This window comes from Gorilla gorilla, chromosome 1, assembly GCF_029281585.2.
Source record: "Gorilla gorilla gorilla isolate KB3781 chromosome 1, NHGRI_mGorGor1-v2.1_pri, whole genome shotgun sequence".
Taxonomy (NCBI): Eukaryota; Metazoa; Chordata; class Mammalia; order Primates; family Hominidae; genus Gorilla; species Gorilla gorilla.
This window is the reverse complement of record NC_073224.2, coordinates 100,497,365-100,519,440: the sequence shown is the minus strand read 5'-3', so window position 1 is coordinate 100,519,440 and position 22,076 is coordinate 100,497,365. Positions and strand designations below refer to the sequence as shown.

Genomic DNA, 22,076 nt, shown 5'->3' with positions numbered 1-22,076 from the left:
TTTATGTGACTAGGTCCCATGGTCAGGGAAGAGATAAACAAGGCTAAATGTATGAGTCATAAGGACAGATGGGAGGGTGAAAAGCCCAGTAGCCAAGTGGAACACTGAAGAAATCAAAGGCTAGTACCACCTAGCCTCTAGCATCCCGGGACCACTACTCAGATTTTTTTTCTCTCCTTGATAAAAACAAATGGAATTTAAATATTTTGTTTCTGCTAACAGAAAGACAGAGAGGTCTGACTGTGACAGGATACTGGCATGAGAAAAGGTGAGCAAGCCAAAATGAAGACTGGAATTGTAAGAACATTGGAAGAGGGCAGAGAAAAATAACTCATGGTAAAGGGAGAATTCTGAAAACTACACCAAAAAAAAAAAAAAAAAAAAAAAAAGTTATATGTCCTTTAGGACACATGCCAGAGCCCTAGGATGTTATTGGGTGTTCCTCTACATACAACCACATATGGGGAACACCCATGCTTTAGACAGGTTCCTCTTGTTCTTTGGGCGGTGAATGCAAAATGGTGCTTTGTAAGCTTTACAGTATTATCCTTTGAACTCCAAAAGGGTCTTTCCAACCAAAATTTACTGAGAAGTCTGAAGAATACTCCCTCAAGAAGGCAAAAGAGTCTGAATGCCCTCATTCCAGGTCTCCCTTCCCTCCCCAGTAAGGTTTTCTGCCTCCCCCTATTTGCCAGGAGATAAGAGAGATGGCCCAAGGTTGAAAAACACATAACAACTTTCTCAAATGACTTAGATTTAATCATCGGAAGCAAACTAAATGGAAACCTTACAACAGAGAAGAATTACATGTCAGTGTCTTTTGGAAAACTGAGCTGGGACAGAAAGGGACTGGGGGCTGCCCCCCAACCTGATCCCTTCTGAACAAAGACGTCCACAGTGTTCCTGGCACTCTGGCTCAGGAAAAGGGGAGACTCTGCTGGTTCTGTGCATTGAAGTAGCCTTGCCTAGCACTCACTCCTGGCCAGCATCAGGAGCCCCGCCTTGCCGGCTCTGGTCATCGCCTTTCTTTTTGTGGCCTGAAACGATGTCATCAATTCGCAGTAGCAGAACTGCCGTCTAGAAGAAAAATGCAAAGAGGTCAGCAGAGAAGGAAAGGACACTTTTCTTTCCTTTAGATCTATCACCTAGATCCTACTATGGAACTGCCATTTTCAGTCTTTTATTTTTTTTTGAGACGCAGTTTCCCTCTTATCACCCAGGCTAGAGTGCAGTAGCATGATGTCAGTTCACTGCAACCTCCGCCTCCCGGGTTCAAGCAATTCTACTACCTCAGACTCCCACGTAGCTGGGATTACAGGCCTGCACCACCATGCCCGGCTAATTTTGTATTTTTAGTAGAGATGGGGTTTCCTCATGTTGGTCAGGCTGGTCTTGAACTCCTGACCTCACGTGATCCACCTGCCTCAGCCTCCCAAAGTGCTGGGATTACAGGCGTGACCCACCATGCCCGGCCTTTTCAGTCCTGAATGTAAAATGCAGTTCTCAGCCAGGTGTGGTGGCTCACACCTGTAATCCCAGCACTTTGGTCGGCCAAGGCAGGTGGATCACGAGGTCAGCAGTTCGAGACTAGCCCGGCCAACATGGTAAAACCCCGTCTCTACTAAAAATAGAAAAAATTAGCCGGGTGTGGTGGCAGGCACCTGTAATCCCAGCTACTTGGGAGGCTGAGGCAGGAGAATCACTTGAACCTGGGAGGTGGAGGCTGCAGTGAGCGGAGACCGTGCCAATGCACTCCAGCCTGGGCAATAGAGCGATAGTCTGTTTCAAAAAAAAAAAAAAAAAAAAAATGCAGTTCTCCCTAAGCAAGTAATACAGATGGTGCTATATTATCTTGCTTTTAGTAAGAGCTAAAGATAATTAAGGAGATAGAATGCCTTGGAATACCTTAGAGGAATATTCTGCCTTCTTTACCCCTCCCTTCAAGACTAGACCAGGCTGGGCATGGTGGCTCATGCCTGTAACCCCAGCACTTTGGGAGGCCAAGGCAGGTAGATCATCTGAGGTCAGGAGTTCGAGACCAGCCTGGACAACATAGTGAAACCCTATCTCTACTAAAAAATACAAAAATCAGCTGGGAGTGGTGGTGCATGCCTGTAGCCCCAGCTACTCGGGAGGTTGAGGCACAAGAATTGCTTGAACCCGGGAGGCGGAGATTGCAGTGAGCCGAGATCACACCACTGCACTCCAGCCTGGGTGACTGAGACTGCGTCTCAAAAATAAATAAATTAATTAATTAATAAATTAAAACAGCGTGTACATATCTTAGGGTGCCTTACCTCCACTGCTGTCTTATAAGTCTGCAGCTTCACAGCCAATGGCTCCCATATGCCCAGTTCCTTCATGTCCACCAAAGTACCCGTCTCACCATTTACACCCCAGGTCTCACAGTTCTCCTGGGTGTGCTTGGCCTGCAATTGAAGCAAGAAGTAAAGGGGAAAATAAGTTAACAGGAAACATCAGGTAAGAAATGAAGTAAAAAACAATGGACCAGTATGGAAGGGATAGGGAAAAATGGCAATGACAGCAAACAAGTCAAAGACTAAAAGAAGAGAAAGATTTCAAGGAATAAACTATAAAGAGAATTTGGATAGCCAGATATGAACCTTCCCCTCAGGGCAAACACAGCTTTCCCTGCTCCATCAAGAGAAAAGCTTGGAGAGGAACTCACCCGAAGGGAGGTAAGTAGACGGATGGTGCTGGCCCCACAGTTCTGGATCAGGGTACGAGGAATGACCTCTAGGGCCTGGGCAACAGCCCTGTATGGCCATTGTTCCACACCAGTCATGGCCTTGGATTTTTCTGTCAAGGCATGGGCCACAGCCATCTCGGAGGCCCCACCCCCTGGCACCAGCTGAGGGTCCAGGAGAACATTGCGACACACTTGCATGGCATCCTGGAGGTTGCGTTCTACTTCCTTGGAGAAGCAAACAGACAGTATGAAGCCAAAGCTTGATGACTCATAAAATCGGAGGCACCAAAAGGACTTCCTAACTGCCAAAGTTAGTAAACCACCAAGGAGGGCAACTAGAAAAGGTCCTTGGAACCCCTACTGGGCAGGGCAGATTATTTACCTGAGAATATATAACTCACGACTATAATATAGGATGGCGGGGAGTGGTATCTGCAAAGGGTTTGGGGGTGTCACCCAACCATAAAGTTAGGTCTTTGTCCATTATGCTAGATTAGAGCAATAACCTATTTCATCCCTTGCCAGTTATATGGAAATAAACAGCATGTATCTTGATAGATAAGAGCCATAACCTATTCCATCCCTTCCTAGTTGTATCTTTTAGGAGGTTGCATGGTGTTGTACACTCTCCTACTTACTAGCTATGTGCCTTTGGGAAAGTTACTTAGCCTCAATGAGGAAAAAAAAGTAATATTTATAACTTCAACGTAAAAAATAAGAAAACAGTTGTTGCTAGGGAGGAGGAAATGAGATATCTTGTTTGATGGGTACAGTCTCAGTTCTGCAAGATGAAAAAGTTCTGAAGATCTCTTGCACAATAACATGAATATACTTAACATTACTGAACTGTACAGTTAAAATGATTAAGATGGTAAATTTTATGCTTACTACAATTTTTAAAATTTTAAATTATTTAATTAAAAAAAGGAAGCAGAAAAGGAATTTGTGGCTATAGGTCCAAATTAAATAGCTATAAATGGACCACAGAATTATTTTAGGCCCTTTGGGAAACTCTCAAGAAGTCCAGTGATCTACTTCATCTGGTCATACATCCAAGGCTGACTCACCGAGAGAATCTCTTTGCTAGCCCCCCGGAGGAGAATGGTGCAGGCCTTGGGGTCTCTGCAGTCAGTGATGAAAGTAAAGTATTCATCTCCAATTTTCTTGATTTCCAACAGGCCTGCTCCTGTTCCAACATCATCTTCTCTCAGTTCCTCTGGTCGGCTGACTATCCGGGCCCCACAGGCTCTAATTGACGGAAGAGGTGGGGAGAATCAGATGATTTCAGATACTTGTACCCATTTCCCTAGTCTCTAGGCTCTGTAGCTAGGGATAAGGGCAAAAGTGGATTGTTAGAAACATCACTTAAGAGGTCTTGCCTGTCCAGTGAAAAAGATTTTCAGGGGGCCAGGCACAGTGGCTCACACTTGTAATCCCAGTACTTTGGGAGGCCAGGCAGGAGGATTGCTTGAGCCCAGAAGTTTGAGACCAGCCCGGGCAACATAACAAGACTCTGTCTCTACAAAAAATAAAAAACTAGCTGGGCACAGTGATGCATACCTGTAGCTCCAGCTACTCAGGAGGGTGAGGTGAGGGATCCCTTGAAACCATGATATCAAGGATGCAGTGAGCTGTGACCATGCCACTGCACTCCAGCCTAGATAACAGAGTGGGACCCTATCTAAAAAAAAAAAAAAAAAACACAAAAAACCCAAAAAACAACAACAAAAAAAACTGAAGCCGTCATTGCAGTTACAGCAGCACTGCAGCTACGCCAGCAGCTGTGAAAACCCTGTGCTTTTTGAGAAATATACGTATTAATCTCATATTGAAAATGCAGGTTTTATGTAGGTAAGAACAGCATACCTATATACACTAATATGATTTGAGAAAATGTGAAATCATTATGATACCTCATCAGAAAAGGAAGGTGAAAGATCTAAAGCTGGAGAATTTAATGCCAGCAAAGGATGGTTTGATAATTTTAGAAAGAGGTTTGTTTGGCTTTTAAAATGTCAAGATAGCAGGAAACAGCTTCTGCTGACCAAGAAACAGCAGACATGTTCCCAGATACCATTAAGAAAATGTTTGAGGGCTGGGCTTGGTGGCTTACGCCTGTAATCCTAACACTTTGGAAGGCCGAGGTGGGTGGATGACTTGAGGTCAGGAGTTCGAGACCAGCCTGGTGAAACCCCGCCTCTACTAAAAATACGAGAAAAAATTAGCCAGGTGTCATGGCACACGCCTGTACTCCCAGCTACTTGGGAGCCTGAGGCAGGAGAATCACTTGAACCCAGGAAGCAGAGGTTGCGGCGAGCTGAGATTGCACCACTGCACTCCAGCCTGGGTGACAGAGTAAGATTCTGTCTCAAAAAAAAAAAAAAAAAGAGAGAGAAATCATTGAGGAGAAATGTTATCTGCCTAAATACAATTTTAATGTACCTGAAAGCGACCTAATCAGGAAGATTATGCCACAAATGACATTTATTAGTAAGAAAGAGAAGGGAGCACCAGGATTTTGTGCAAAGGAGTTAGCCTGTCCCTTGGGCAGTCAAGTTTATGTCTCGTAGTGTACAATCAGGCCTGGACAACAAGAATACTTTTTCTGGATTACTTCCATCGATGCTTTGTCCTTGAAGTCAGGAAGTACTTTTCCAGAAAGGGACTGCCTTTTAAAGTGCTTCTGATATTGGACAATGCCCCTGGCTACGCAGAGCCCCATGAGTTCAACACTGAAGACATTCAAATACTCTAGACCACACAGTCAGAGAAGGACCTGTAAGGCTTATTACACATGGTACTTCATGTAAAGAATCATCGGCTGGGCACGGTGGCTCATGCCTGTAATCCCAGCACTTTGGGAGGCCGAGGCGGGCGGATCACGAGGTCAAGAGATCGAGACCATCCTGGCCAACATGGTGAAAACCCGTCTTTACGAAAAATACAAAAATTAGCTGGGCATGGTGGTGCGCACCTGTAGTCCCAGCTACTCGGGAGGCTGAGGCAGGAGAATCGCTTGAACCAGGAGGCGGAGGGTGCAGTGAGCCAAGATCACACCACTGCACTCCAGCCTGGTGACAGAGCGAGACTCTGTCTCCAAAAAAAACAAAAAAATCGTCAACATTATGAAAGAGAACCCCAACAAAGAGAACATGATGAAAATATGAAAGGATTACATTACTGAAGATGCCACAGTTGTTATAAATAAAGCTTATGAAAGCCATCAAGCCCAAAACAATAGATTTCTGCAGGAGCAAACTGTGTCCAGTTGTACATGACTTTGTAGGATTTATGACAGAGCCAATCAAGGAAATCATGAAAGAGACTGTGGATGTGGCTAAAAAAACTGGCATAGTGGTGGTGAAGGGATTCAAGATATGAATCCTGGAGAAACTCAAGAGCTAACAGACATTACATCAGAGGAATTAACAGAAGATGACAGGCCAGGTGCAGTGGCTCACGCCTGTAATCCCAGCACTTTGGGAGGCTGAGGCGGGTGGATCACTTGAGGTCGGGAGTTCAAGACCAGCCTGACCAACATGGAGAAACCCCGTCTCTACTAAAAATACAAAATTAGCTGGGCTTGGTGGCTCATGCCTGTAATGCCAGCTACTCGGGAGGCTGAGGCAGGAGAATCGTTTGAACCCAGGAGGCGGAGGTTGTGGTGAGCCAAGATTGTGCCACTGCACTCCAGCGTGGGCGACAAGAGCGAAACTCCATCTCAAAAAAATAAAAAATAAAAACAAAAAAAACCAAACAGAAGATGACTTGATGGAGACGACTCCTTCCAAAGCAGTGCCAGACGATGAGGAAGATGATGTAGAAGCAGCAGTACCAGAAAACAAACTGACATTAGACAATCTGGCAGAAGGTTTCTGATTATTCAAGACTGCTTTTGACTTCTTTTATGATATGGACCCTTCTATGATAGAGGCACTGAAACTGAAGCAGTGGAAGAGGGACTGGTACTATACAGAAATATTTTTAGAGAAACAAAAAAGCAGAAGTCAGACAAATCACGATGTATTTCCATTGAGTTACACCGAGTGTGCCTCCTGCCCATCCTGCCTCCCCTTCTACCACTCTTCTGCCTCTGACACCCAAGACAGAAAGACCAGCCCGTTCTTCCTCCACAGCCTATTCAACATGAAGATGATGATGACCTTTTTGATGATCTACTTCCACTTAAGGCATAGTAAATGTGTTATCTCTTCCTTATGATTTTCTTTTTTTGGAGACGGACTTTCACTCTTGTCGCCCAGGTTGGAGTGCAATGGCACCATCTCGGCTTACTGCCACCTCCGCCTCCTTGGATCAAGCTATTCTCCTGCCTCAGCCTCCCGAGTAGCTGGGATTACAGGCATGCACCATCACACCTAGCTAATTTTTGTATTATTATTAGAGACGGGGTTTCACCATGTTGGCCAGGCTGGTCTTGAACTCCTCACCTCAGGTGATCCACCTGCCTTGGCCTCCCAAAGTGCTGGGATTACAGGCATGAGCCACCGTGCCCTGCCCTTATGATTTTCTTAATAACATTTTCTCTAGCTTACTTTATTTAAGGGAATACAGTATATAACACACATGATATACAAAATATGTGATAGTTAATAGTGTTATTGGTAAGGGTTCGGGTCAACAGTCAGCTATTAGGAGTGGGGGAGTCAAAAAATTATACATGGATTTTCAACTCCTTGGGGACTGATTCCCCTAACCCCCAAGTTGTTCAAGGGTCAACTGTACACCTAAGGCAACTAGTCATCACTACTATAACCAGATATAGTTGAATTCAAAATATACTTTGTGGTTACTAAAATCTGGACAAATTAGTTCTCATGCATATCTAACATGTACATATTTCAACTAGAGAATTAGAACCTGCAAAAAAGAAAGATAAAAGAAAAAAATTAACATGTCTATACTATATAATGCTAACTTCTAGATATAACCCATCCTGTACTGCCCAGTTGAGTCTCCAGGCCAATAATAAAGACTGTACCAAAGATGCAAAGGTCAAGCAAGGAGGAAGGCGAATAAACATGTAAGTAGAGTTGGCCCTCTATATCCGCAGGTCCCGCATCCAGATTCCACCAACCATGCATTGATAACATGGCAGGGGGGGTGGGGTGGGGGAATGGACAATAATACAACGGCAAAAAATAATATAAATTTTAAAGACAATATAGTATACCAACTATTTATATAGCATTTACACTATATTAGGCATTATAAGCAATCTAAAGGTGATTTAAAGTGTATAGAAGGATGTGTATAGGTTATACACAAATACCATACCATTTTATATAAGGGTTAAGCATCCACAAACTTTAGTATTCAAGGCGGGGGGGGGGGGGGGATCCTAGAACCAATGCCCTGTGGATATCAAGGGATGACTGCATACGTCTGACCCAAGTTTAATGAATGTAGGACTAATTGCTTGTCACTCCCTCCAACTCATGGCCATGTGAAGTCAACTATGTGTATGCATGTTAATACCCTTTGGGGTATAAAAGTGTAAAATATGATTTGGATCTGTGATATATTATGTTGGGGTAGATTTGTCAGCTTTTTAATAAATTAAAAATGAATGAACTTTGCCGGGCATGGTGGCGCATGCCAATAGTTTCAGGTACTGGAAAGGCTGAGAACAGGATGACTGCTTGAGCCCAGGAGTTTGAGACAGGCCTAGGTAACACAGCAAGACCTTGTCTATTAAAAAGAATGGTCTATGAGCACAGACATCAGTGCAGAAGTAGTGAATGCAATCTAGAGTCGCATAAATAGCAGCTAAGGATGTAGCTGAGGAAACTGATGGTTCTGCTATAATCCAGGCCACTTAAAACAGGCTACTCTGGGAATGTTCATTCAAAAATCATCATAATGACATTAAAGAAAACCTCTTTGATAGGCAGTTATTTAGAAATGTAACGGACACCCACCAAGGTAGCAATTACAAATGTCTAAGCACAAGCTGCTCCCTAATGGTTAGGGGCAGTACAGATGAGACTCACGCAGTAAATAACTGTTGGACTAGAGGACTTCTGAAGAGGGCAGGCAGCTAAGCCAAGGTTATTTCCACCTGTTACTATATCCTTTATTAAACCTTTTCAGGTAATGATGACTGTTATGCAACTACAAAAAGGAAACACACGGGAAGAAAAGTCTTGTTTTTACCTGGCCTACTCACCTAGCAATGCGATTATTGTCTGTCTTCCGGACTCTGCGGATGGCTGTGATATTGGCCCGCATAAGGTAGTGCTGAGCTAAATCTACAAATCCAAGAGTAGAGATGTCAAGCTGGGTTCTGAACTGGTTTTATAATCAAAGTACTCTTAACTATGACACTATTACGCCCCTGCCAAACATGAGGGGAGAAAACAAATCACCCACCCTCGTCTACCTCAAAGGTAGGCTGGAAAAATTAACAAAGTCCCACCTGAGATGCCCTTTTCAGTGATGACCACATCGGGCTTCAGTTGGATAATGTCCTCACAGAGCTGCTGGATGTACTCTTCTTCCATCTGGAGAATTCGGGTGAAGTCCTCCTCTCGTGTAATCTCAATGTCAGTCTGTGTGGTAAAGAAAAGACACTGATTTTAAAATCCCTGGACTGGTGAAGCTCTAAGGGTCATACTATACTCCTTCCACCCACCTCTCCCATGTATCTCAGAGTCAGAATTATGTTAAAGCCATGACCTCAACACCTCTGTAAGCCAATTTAGCTTTAGTTTTGCTTTTTTTTTTTTTTTGAGACGGAATCTTGCTCTATCACCCAGGCTGGAGTGTAATGGCGCCATCTTGGCTCACTACAAGCTCCGCCTCCTGGGTTCAAGCGATTCTCCTGCCTCAGCCTCTCGAGTAGCTGGGACTACAGGTGCCTGCCACCACCCCAACTTTTTTTTCGTATTTTTAGTAGAGATGGGGTTTCACCACGTTAGCCAGGATGGTCTCGATCTTCTGACTTCGTGATCTGCCCGCCTCTGCCTCCCAAAGTGCTGGGATTACAGGCGTGAGCCACCATGCCTGGCCAGCTCCAGTTATATCATTATAAAACAACCAGAACTGAAAGTCACACAGTAATTAGTGTTGAGTTTGGCCTTTCTAAGGTCTCTGACCACCCAGTCCAGTCCTACATCTGTCCTGGCAGTGTGCAGGAAAATTCTGGGTCTTAATTCTTCCCACTAATTGATTCTTATTCTTTCCAAATGTGATGGAGCCTTGTGAGCCTCCTGCCCTCTAGAATTTTTTTTTTTTTTTTTTTTTTTTGAGACAGGGTCTCACTGTTGCTCAGGCTGGAGTTCAGTGGCGTGATCACAGCTCCCTGCACCCTTGACCTTCTGGGTTCAAGCAATCCTCTCGCCTCAGCCTCCCAAGTAGTGCAGACTACAGGCACATGCCACCACGCCCAGTTAATTTTTTTTTTAATAAAGACAGTATTCGCCATGTTGCCTAGGCTGGTCTTGAACTCCTGGGCTCGAGCCATCCATCTGCCTTAGCCTCCCTAAGTGCTAGAATTATAGGTGTGAGCCACTGCATTGAGCTGAAATTCTCCTTTAGTACTTCAAAGCTGAATTAACTCCTACCTTATGTTTCCCTGGTGCATTAGGAAAGGCAGCATGATCGTATAAAACAAGCCAAACACAACCAGGTTCAAATCTTGATTTTGGCCAATACTAGCTGTATTCCTCAAGCAATTAACCTAACTTGTTTGAGCTTCAGATCCCTCATCTGTAAAATGAAATCAATACCAACTATTCTAAAGGATTGTTCTAAGAGTCAGTGTACACTATGCACCCAGAAGGCATGCAATAAACATACGTTTTATTTCTGTTGTTCATACTTGCAGTCAGATTCTTGCATCTACTTTAAGGAACAAGGCCAAGAACCTTACCTGGCTTTCTCCTTTCTTGTATTCCAGAGAAGAATCCAGCAGCACAATGCGAGGGTTCTTGATATAGCGCCGCATGCGTGGATGGGTCACATCCTTGTTAATCATGACTCCACGCAAGACACAGGAGTCTTCAATGATGCCTCCAGGTATCTGAACAAAAGACAACTGCACTTTAATCCACGATCAAGAGACAGTTTCTTAATTTCCTTCCCAGATGTTCATCTTTCCCAAACAGCTAGTGTTTCAGGTTTTTTTGTTTTTTTTTTGAGATGGAGTCTCGCTCTGTCGCCCAGGCTGGAGTGCAGTGGTGCGATCTCGGCTCACTGCAAGCTCCACCTCCCAGGTTCACGCCATTCTCCTGCCTCAGACTCCCAAGTAGCTGGGACTACAGGCACCCGCCACCGCGCCCGGCTAATTTTTTTTTGTATTTTTACTAGAGATGGGGTTTCACCATGTTAGCCAGGATGGTCTTGATCTCCTGACCTCATGATCCGCCCGCCTCGGCCTCCCAAAGTGCTGGGATTACAGGCATGAGCCACCACGCCCGGCCCAGTGTTTCAGGTTTCTAAAGTACCTTTCTTTGATGAAGCTCAAAAATATTATTGGAATCACATTTTTTTCCCATTAGGAAATACACCAATTTTAGACCATGACACTCAACTTGAAGGTCAGCTGAGACTCACTGAAATTCAATGACTTGACAAAAGACTTAGAGGGGCTTATGAGCCAGGCACAGTGGCTCACACCTAAAATCCCAGCTACTCAAGAGGCTCAGGCAGGAGGATCCCTTGAGGCCGGGAGTTCGAGACCAGCCTGGGCAACACATTGAGACCCAATTGCTATTTAAATAAATAAATAAGGGCTTAGGTCTCTCCAATTAAAAAAATAAATATATTGCCAGAGAATTTTAGGCTTGGGGCTCCATCTACTGGCCACAAGCTATACTACTAAACTTTTGGATCTTAATGAAATTTAGTAGACAGGAGAGAAAGCTTTCTGGGGCTTACTATTTTAATAGCACTACATAATAGAGCCCTTGTTAAGCTTATATCCTGACCAAATGACTGATGTATGCAAATACACAAACATGGAGACACCAATAAGCCTGTCCCTTGTCCTCATAAACCTTGTGTAGGGATAGCAGTGAAGGTAACAACAAAACTATTTGAAGAAATTCCTACTTGGTAGCCTCTTATAGGTTTTTGTTTCCAGGCAGCAAGTATAGTTCTTCCTAGTTCTAACTAAAGACACCTTGCTTTGGTCAGGCGCAGTGGCTCACCCTATAATCCCAGCACTTTGTGAGGCAAAGGTGGGCAGATCACTGAGGTCAGGAGTTCGAGACCATCCTGGCTAACATGGTGAAACCCTGTCTCTACTTAAAATACAAAAAGAAATTAGCCGGGCGTGGTGGCAGGCATCTGTAATCCCAACTATTTTAAAGGCTGAGGCAGGAGAATCACTTGAACCCAGGAGGTGGAGGCTACAGTGAGCCGAGATTGCACCACTGCACTCTAGCCTCTGTGCGACAGAGCAAGACTCCATCTCAAAAAAACAAACAAACAAAAAACATACCTTGCTCTGATTTAAAACTATTTCATTCAAGTAGGGTATGATGGCTTATGCCTATAATCCCAGCACTTTGAGAGCCTGAGGTGGGAAGATCACTTGAGGCCAGGAGTTCAAGACCAGCCTGGGCAACATGAGACCCTCATCTCTACAAAAAGAAAAAAAATTCGCTGGGCACAGTGGCATGTGCCTGTAGTCCTAGCAAATCAGAGGATTTGCTTGAGGCCAGGAGTTTGAGGCTGCAGTGGGCTGTGACTGTGCCACTATACTCCAGCCTAGGCAACAAGGTGAGACTGTCTCAAAAACAAAACAAAACAACGGCATGAAAAACAAACTATTTCCTCACAAGTGAGATGACTCATGCTAACATATAATTTGACCCAATGTATACACTTTGAAAGTTTACCTTTTCCACTCTTGCATATTTTTTTATGTCAATCTCTTTCCGACCATTCTCCTCAAACTGTACCATCTTGACAGCATCCAGGGCAATGTTGCAAGCCAAAGATGACCACCGACTGATGGCTTTGGTAGTAATGGAGCTGTTGATGATGTTCAGCATCATATCACTGTCACTGATGTCGACTGGGATACTAGAGAAAAGAAAACCAGATGATATGTGACGAAGGCATGTTAGATATGTAGAGATGTGCCTTATCTATACCTCAGTGACTATAATAATGGACCAAGAGGCAGAACAAGGGGACTTGTTCCTTTGGAGGAAACTAAAAGGACATTAGGAGGTAACCTTTGTCCATTCCTATGCCTTTCAGCAAGATTACAACTCATCTGTAGAAGGTGCCTTAATTCCCTGAGCAACCCTTTACACTTACATACAAAGATTATAGTAAAATAATCTGTTCCTTATCTTCTGCTTCAACCAAGTAAACTTTTCAACTTTTACAACTCAGGTCAAGATACATTTTTTTTTTTTATGAAACTTTATCCCATAACTAGCCAACTTTAAGAGTTTCATCAAATCATTCATTTGAACAGCAAATTTTATTTTTAGCTCATGGTGTGCCACAGTGGTCAAAGATGACTACCAACTGGTCATCTTTGTGTTTTTATGTTACTGTAAACACATTTTATGTATTTACCATTTTTATATTACTTTCACTCCTCACAAGATATTTTCACATAATGCTAAAATCTCTTTTTTGGCTGTGCACGGTGGCTCACGCCTGTAATCCCAGCACTTTGGGAGGCAAAGGCGGGCAGATCACTTGAGGTCAGGAGTTCGAGACCAGCCTGGCCAATATGGTGAAACCCCACCTCTACTAAAAATACAAAAATTAGCCAGGAGTGGTGGCATGTGCCTGTAGTCCCAGTTACTCCAGAGGCAGAAGTTGCAGTGACCTGAGATCATGTCACTGCACTACAGCCTGGGTGACAGAGTGAGATTCCATCTCAAAAAAACCCCAAAATAAACAAAATCCCTCTTTTAACAGTGAAAGGCACATAATATACCAATTATTAAATGGTTGAATTATGGACTTTTGGGAAGAAGCAATGACTCCAAAAGTAGTATCTAAGATAAAGGGGGCTGGGTGCCATGCTTCACGCCTGTAAACCCAACACTTTGGAAGACTGAGGACAGCTGGAAGCCCAGAGTTAAAAACCAACCTGGGCAACATAGCAAAACCTCATCTCTATGAAAAATTTAGCAGGGCGTGGTGGACATACCTATAGTCCTAGCTACTTGGGAAGCTGGGGCAGGACTGCTTGAGCCCAGGAGCTGGAAGCTGCAGTAAGCGGTGACTGCACCACCACACTCCAGCTTAGGCAACAGAGTGAGACCATATCTCTAAAAAATAATTTTTTTGGGAGGCCGAGGTGGTAGGATCAGCTGAGGTCAGGAATTTGAGACCAGCTTCACCAATATGGTGAAACCCCATCTCTACTAAAAATACCAAAATTAGCTAGGTGTGGTGGTATGCGCCTGTAGTCCCAGCTACTTGGGAGGCTGAGACAGGAGAATTGCTTGAACCGAGGAGGCGGAGGTTGCAGTGAGCCGAGATCATGCCACTGCACACTCCAGCCTGAACAGAGCGAGACCCCCCGCCACCCCAAAAAAATTTTTTTAATAAGATTAAAGTGTTCTAGGTAGGCAGTTATTACTTGATCAAAAAAAAAAAAAATATTTCGGGCCAGGCACGGTGGCTCACGCCTGTAATCCCAGCACCTTGGGAGGCCGAGGCAGGCGGATCACCTGAGGTCGAGAGTTTGAGACCAGCCTGACCAATGTGGAGAAAAACTCCGTCTCTACTAAAAATACAAAATTAGCCAGGCGTAGTGGCACATGCCTATAATCCCAGCTACTCGGGAGGCTGAGGCAGGAAAACTGCTTGAAGCCAGGGATCAGAGTATGGTGAGCTGAGATCCAGCTATTGCATTCCAGCCTGGGCAACAAGAGTGAAACTCCGTCTCAAAAGAAAGGCTTTCTAAGTGTGAAGCTCCACACAATAAAACCTTTGGGTACCTCTACATTCTCACAGAGCTTACTGCATAAAAATAATTAGATCAAACACCTCATTCTTAAGTGTGCCAGACAAAGATATTAATGTACAACTTGTTTAAGAGCAGGCAGTATATGGCCAGGCGCGGTGGCTCACGCCTGTAATCCCAGCACTTCGGGAGGTCAAGGTGGGTGGATCACCTGAGGTTGAGAGTTTGAGACCAGCCTGACCAACATGGGAGAAACCCTGTCTCTACTAAAAATACCAATTAGCCAGATGTGGATGCACATGCCTGTAATCCCAGCTACTCGAGAGTCTGAGGCAGGATAATCACTTGAACTGGGAGGCAGAGGTTGCAGTGAGCCGAGATTGCGCCATTGCACTCCAGACTGGGCAACAAGTACAAAAACTCCGTCTCAAGGAAAAAAAAAAAAAAAAAGAGCAGGCAGTATAATATAAACCTCACCAAATTACTAAACACTTATGCATCTAGTGACTCAACCATATGAGTAGAATATTTAAATAAAGAAAAAAAAAAACTATTTCCAGTTGGGCGTGGAAAAAATATACATTTTTATTTTTATTTATTTATTTTTGAGACGGAGTCTCGCTCTGTCGCCCAGCCTGGAGTGCAGTGGTGCAATCTCTGCTCACTGCAAGCTCTGCCTCCCGGGTTCATGCCATTCTCCTGCCTCAGCCTCCCAAGTAGCTGGGACTACAGGCACCTGCCACCACGCCCGGCTTATTTTTTTGTATTTTTAGTAGAGATGGGGTTTCACCATGTTAGCCAGGATGGTCTCAATCTCCTGACCTCGTGATCCGCCCGCCTCAGCCTCCCAAAGTGCTGGGATTACAGACGTGAGCCACCGCACCCAGCCCTATTTTTATTTTTTTTGAGATGGAGTTTTGTTGTTCGCCCAGGCTGGAGTGCAATGGTGCGATCCTGGCTCACCACAAACTCCGCTTCCCGGGTTCAAGTGATTCTCCTGCTTCAGCCCCCCCGAGTAGCTGGGATTACAGGCGCATGCAACCACACCTGGCTAATTTTTGCATTTTTAGTAGAAATGAGGTTTCACCATCTTGGCCAGGCTGGTTTTGAACTCCTGACCTCAGGTGATCCACCCGCCTTGGCCTCCCAAAGTGCTAGGATTACAGGTGTGAGCCACCGTGCCCAGCCCAAGTCTTACTTTTTATTTTTTTGAGACAGTCTCACTCTGTCACCCGGGCTGGAGTGCAGTGGCACAATCTCGGCTCACTGAAACCTTCACCTCCCGGGTCGAAGCGATTCTCCTGCCTCAGCCTCCTGAATAGCTGGGATTACAGGCGCCTGCCACAATGCCCAGCTAATTTTCTGTACTTTTAGTAGAGACGAGGTTTCACCATGTTGGCCAGGCTGGTCTCTAACTCCTGACCTCGTGATCCACCCACCTGGGCCAAAGTGCTGGGATTACAGGCGTGAGCCACCGAGCCCTGCCAGGTTTTACTTTTTAAACAAAAATTTTTATTCAAGACACTGCTCTACATGACTCTACATGATGTTAAACCTTAACTAAAATTCCCTGAAGCTAGAGGTAATACATGCTTTCCTTTTTTTTCTTCTGAGATGGGAGTTTCGCTCTTGTTGCCCAGGTTGGAGTGCAGTGGAGAGATCTTGGCTCACTGCAATCTCCGCCTCCTGGTTTCAAGCAATTTTTCTGCCTCATCCTCCTGAGTAGCTGGCATTACAGGTGTGCGCCACCATACCCAGCTAATTTTTTTTTTTTTCTGAGATGGAGTCTTGCTCTGTCACCAGGCTGGAGCACAGTGGGGCCATCTCAGCTCACTGCAACCTCTGACTCCCTGGTTCAGGCAATTCTCCTGCCTCAGCCTCCCAAGTAGCTGGGACTACAGGCATGCGCCACCATGCCCAACTAATTTTTTGTATTTTTAGTACAGACGAGGTTTCACCATGTTGGCCAGGATGGTTTCCATCTCCTGACCTCAAGATCCGCCCGCCTAGGCCTCCCAAAGTGCTGGGATGACAGGCATGAGCCACCACGTCTGGCCAGGCCTCTCATATTTGATACTACCTATTTCTTGCCCCCAAGATACCTTATTTTCTTTAGGGTGCTGATCATATCATCCAATGCCTTGCGGTAAGCACTGATCACCACTGTTGGGTGCATCTGCTGCTCCAGGAAGTGCTCAGCTACAGACAGCATTTCCCCTGCTGAAAAAGATACAAGCACCATAGTAATATTTAAAGCATCTGGATATCAAGGCAAGTAACTTAATTATTCTTCCAAAAAATACTCTCCTAAATCAGACTCTCCCAAAAGGTATGACGTTTGGCCATTCATACTATTCCAAATTTTACACATTGTATAAGACAGGGCAATTTATACAGAAAACATCCTTGTTGCCCAGGCTAGGCATGGTGGCTCATACCTGTAATCCCAGAAATTCAAGATCAGCCTGGGCAACATAGTGAGACCCTGTCTTTACAAAAAAATTTAAAATTTAGCTTAGTGTGGTGGTATGAGCCTGCAGTCCCAGCTACTCAGGAGGCTGAGGTTAAGAGGATCACTTGAGCCCAGGAGATTGAGGGTGCAATGAGCCATGACCGCACCATTGCACTCCAATCTAGGTGACAGAGTGAGACCCTATCTCAAAAAATAAAATGATGAAAGACTGATTCCAGGGCTTACTTATTCTTTTGATTTTTTTTTTTTTTTTGAGAAGCAGTCTCGCTGTGTCGCCCAGGCTGGAGTGCGGTGGCGCAATCTCTGCTCACTGCAACCTCCACCTCCCAGGTTCAAGCGATTTTCCCACCTCGGCCTCCCAAGTAGCTGGGATTACATGCATGCATCACTACACCCAGCTAACTTTTGTACTTTATTAGTGGAGACGGGTTTTACTATGTTGGTTGGCCAGGCTGGTCTCGAACTCGTGACCTCAGGTGATCTGTCCACCTCGGCCACCCAAAGTGCTGGGATTACAGGCGTAAGCTACCACGCCTGGCCTTCTCTTGATCTTTCTAAAAAAAAATTTCCCTGAAGGCTCTAAAATAAAGAAAAATGCACAACAGAAAAACTGACTTGTTTATTAGTACCTTTATACCTTAGGATATAGTCAAACTGCTTGAACTAAAAACAAAACACACAAAACCCTACCTCTGAAAGAATATTCAGGGCTGGATGCGGTAGCTCACACCTGTAATCCCAGCACTTTGGGAGGCTAGGGTGAGCAGATCACCTGAGCTCTGGAATTTTTAGACCAGCCTGAGAAACATAGCAAAACCCTGTCTCTACGAAAAAATTCAAAAATTAGCCAGGTATGGTGGCATGTGCCTGTAGCTACTTGGGAACCTGGGTTGGGAGGACTCATTGAGCCCAGAAGGTCAAGGCTGCAGTGAGCCTTGATCACACTATTGCACTCCAGCCTGGGCAATAGAGCAAGATTCTGTTTCAAAAAAATAAAAAATAAAAATTAGAAAATGTGCACAATTAAGGCTGGGCATGGTGGCTCACGTCTGTTATCCTAGCACTTTGGGAGGCCAAGGCGGATGGATTACCTGAGGTCAGGAGTTCATGACCAGCCTGGCCAATGTGGTGAAACCATCTCTACTAAAAATACAAAAATTAGCCAGGCATGATGGCACATGCCTGTATTCCTAGCTACTCGGGAGGCTGAGGCAGGAGAATCGCTTGAACCAGGGAGGCGGAGGTTGTGGTGAGCCAAGATCGTGCCATTGCACTCCAGCCTAGGCCATAGAGTGAGACTCCATCTCAAAAAAAAAAAAAAAGAAAAAAGAAAATGTACACAATTTACCCTCTGGATAAGGGATTATTGGTAAAACATCTCCTTCTTTTAAAATTTGTCTTTACTTTCTGGCTGGGAATGGTGGCTCACACCTTGTAATCCCAGCACTTTGGGAAGCCGAGGCAGGCAAATCGCTTGAGACCAGGAGTTTTGAGACTAGCCTGAACAACATGGTGAAACTGTCTCTACCAAAAATACAAAAATTAGCCAGGTGTGTTGGCAGGTGTCTGTAATCCCAGCTAGTTGGGAGGCTGAGGCATAAGAATTGCTTGAACCTGGGAGGCAGAGGTTGCAGTGAGTGGAGACTGTGCCCAGGCACCCCAGCCTGGGTGATAGAGTGAGACTCTGTCTCAAAATAAATAAATAAATAAAATTTGTCTTTACTTTCTAATAGACACACACAAAATAACATATACATAGATACAAACGTACACACAAAAAAGCTTGTTTCTAGAAAAAGTATAAAGAGAGTATTGTAAATATTCTTTTTGTCAAAAGCCTTTTGTACAAATTGCTTGTACTACCTGCTTACTGGCAGGTAAAATAAGCTTTTAAAAATGTACATAATATGTTATTCATTAGTATGTGCTCCAGTGTTTGAATTCGGTATATTTTGTTTCAATTCCAAAGTGTCAATCATGTATACTGAAAGAAAAATAATCAAAAAATACAGTCACGTACCATTTAATGTTTCGGCCAACAATGGACCACATATATGACAGTGGTCCCATAAGATTATAATGTCATATTTTTACTGTACCTTTTCTATGTTTAGCTATGCTTATTATACAAATACTTACCACTGTATTGTAACTGTATTCAGTACAGTAACATGTTATACAGCTTTGTGGCCTAGAAGCAATAGGCTATACCATACAGCCTAAGCATATAGTAGGCCTTACCACCCAGGTTTGTGAAGTACACTCCATGAAGTCTGCATAGTAATGAGATTGCCTAATAACGCATTTGTCTCAGAACGTATCCCCATCTTTTTTTTTTTTTTTTGAGACGGAATCTCGCTCTGTTGCCAGGCTGGAGTGCAGTGGTGTGATCTGGGCTCACTGCAACCTCCACCTCCCAGGTTCAAGTGATACTCCTGACTCAGCCTCCTGAGTAGCTGGGACTACAGGCACGCGCCACCATGCCCAGCTCATTTTTTGTATTTTTAGTACAGACGAGGTTTCACCATGTTGGTCAGGATGGTCTCGAACTCCAGACCTCGTGATCTGCCCACCTTGGCCTCCCAAAGTGCTGGGATTACAGGCGTAAGCCACCGCGCCTGGCCCATATCCCCATCATTAAGCAGCATATTATTGCATTTTAAAAGATGGCTGAGTGGCTGGGCATGGTGGCTCACGTCTGTAATCCCAGCACTTTGGGAGGCTGAGGTGGGAGGATCACCTGAAGTCAGGAGTTTGAGACCAGCCTGACCAACATGGTGAAACCCCGTCTCTACTAAAAATACAAAAATTAGCTGGGCATGGTGGTGGGTGCCTGTAACCCCAGCTACTTGGGAGGCTGAGGCAGGAGAATTGCTGGAACCCAGGCGGCAGAGGCTGCAGTGAGCCAAGATCGCGCCACTGCACTCCAGCCTGGGCGACAGTATGAGACTCCGTCTCAAAAAAAAAAAAAAAAAGCAAAAGCCTGAGTAAGATAACTTAGAAAAGGATATGCCCTATTAAGAAATTATTAGAACTGTAACAGAAGATTTCTTCAGGGCTGGTCAAGTGTTCTTTTTCACATTCTTAAATCCATCTACATCTAAGATACTTAGACTCATAGACACTTATTCTACCCACTATCTCTAGATGATTCAACTGAAATTATCAGCTAGAAAATTTTCTCTGATATGTAAAGCTCATGTTCTATTACAAAAAATAAAAAATAAAAGAGTATGAAATCTTTCCTCCCTCCTCTTTCATCCTTCCAGGTTTTCCCTAAAAGTCCATAACTGGCTATGTTCTGAATCCTCAAAAGAACTGGATCTAAAGATGGACTAGTTGACTGTGACTCTCAAGGACATTTTTATTCAACTCATCATTCTCAAAATGCAGTACAATAGGGCCAGGCGCTATGGCTCACGCCTGTAATCCCAGCACTTTGGGAGGCCAAGGTGGGTGGATGACCTGAGGTTGAGAGTTTGACACCAGCCTGGCCAAAATGGTGAAACCACACCTCTACTAAAAATACAAAAATTAGCTGGGCTTGGTGGCATGCGCCTATAATCCCAGCTACTCAGGAGGCTGAGGCATGAGAATCACGAGCCCAGGAGGCAGAGGTTGCAGTGAGCCAAGATGATTCCACTGCACTTTAGCTTGGGCTACAGAGTGAGACTCTGTCACACAAAAATAAATAAATAAAATTTAAAAATAAAAATAAATAAATAAGGCCAGGCGTGGTGAGACCAGCCTGGCCAACATGGTGAAACCCCATCTCTACTAAAAATACAAAAATTAGCCAGGCACAGTGGCGGGCACCTGTAATCCCAGCTAACAGAAAGGCTGAGACAGGAGAATCACTTGAACCCCAGGGGTGGAGGCTGCAGTGAGCAAAGACTGTGCCACTGAACTCCAGCCTCGGCGACTCCGTCTCAAAGATAAATAAATAAATAAATATAATTTGAAAAATTAGCTAGGCTTAGCCAGGCACGGTGGCTCACAGCCTGTAATCCCAGCACTTTGGGAGGCTGAGGCAGGTGGATCATGAGGTCAGGAGTTCAAGACCAGCCTGGCCAACATGGTGAAACCCCGTCACTATTAAAAATATAAAAATTAGCCGGGCGTGGTGGTGGGCATCTGTAATCCCATCTACGCAGGAGGCTGACGCAGGAGAATCGCTTGAATCCGGGATCAGAGGCTGCAGTGAGCTGAGATTGCACAACTGTACTCTAGCCTGGGTGACAGAGCAAGACTCCATCTCAAAAAGAAAAACACTTTGGGAGGCTGAGGCAGGAGATTGCTTGAGCCCAGGAGTTTGAGGCAAGCCTGGGCAACATGAGACCCCATCTCTACGAAAAATAAATAATAATAATTTTGATTAAGAACTTTATTTTTAGGTATGTGGGCCAACACTATAAATTAGCATCCCTTGGCTGGGCGCAGTGGCTCACACCTGTAATCCCAGTACTTTGGAAGGCCGAGGTTGGCAGATCACCTGAGCTCAGGAGTTTGAGATCGGTCTGGCCAACATGGTGAAACTCTGTCTCTACTAAAAATACAAAAATTAGCCAGACATGGTGGCGCACGCCTGTAATCCCAGCTACTAGGGAAGCTGAGGCAGGAGAATCACTTGAACCTGGGAGGTGGAGGTTGCAGTGAACTGAGATTGCGCCAATGCACTGCAGCCTGGGCGACAGAGCAAGACTCTGTCTCAAAAAAAAAAAAAAAATAAATAAATAAAGTTAGCATCCCTTATTTTAAAATAGTCCCTTTCAGGCCAGGCGTGGTGGCTTACACCTATTATCCCAGCACTTTGGGAGGCAGAGGCGGGCAGATCACCTGAGGTCGGGAGATCGACATCAGCCTGACCAACATGAAGAAACGCCGTCTCTATTAAAAATACAAATTAGCCAGGCATGGTGGCCCATGCCTGTAATCCCAGCTACTTGGAAGGCTAAGGCAGAAGAATCGCTTGAACCCGAGAGGGGGAG

General features: G+C 44.6%; 1 protein-coding gene across 2 annotated transcripts in view; it reads right to left on the bottom strand.

Moving 5' to 3' along the window:
- Positions 1 to 737: 737 nt before the first annotated feature.
- Positions 738 to 22,076, bottom strand: part of CCT3 (chaperonin containing TCP1 subunit 3) — a 27,912-nt gene continuing 6,573 nt past the window's right edge. For both annotated transcript variants that reach the window (XM_019024452.3, XM_055361992.2), the window contains exons 6-14: positions 16,718 to 16,835; positions 12,574 to 12,760; positions 10,602 to 10,751; positions 9,147 to 9,279; positions 8,898 to 8,979; positions 3,778 to 3,958; positions 2,690 to 2,935; positions 2,298 to 2,429; positions 738 to 1,077 (exon numbers count right to left, since the gene is read on the bottom strand). In XM_019024452.3, coding sequence (XP_018879997.1) covers positions 973 to 1,077; positions 2,298 to 2,429; positions 2,690 to 2,935; positions 3,778 to 3,958; positions 8,898 to 8,979; positions 9,147 to 9,279; positions 10,602 to 10,751; positions 12,574 to 12,760; positions 16,718 to 16,835 — 1,334 coding nt within the window. In that variant the 3' untranslated portion in view covers positions 738 to 972. The remainder of the gene's footprint in view (positions 1,078 to 2,297; positions 2,430 to 2,689; positions 2,936 to 3,777; positions 3,959 to 8,897; positions 8,980 to 9,146; positions 9,280 to 10,601; positions 10,752 to 12,573; positions 12,761 to 16,717; positions 16,836 to 22,076) is intronic.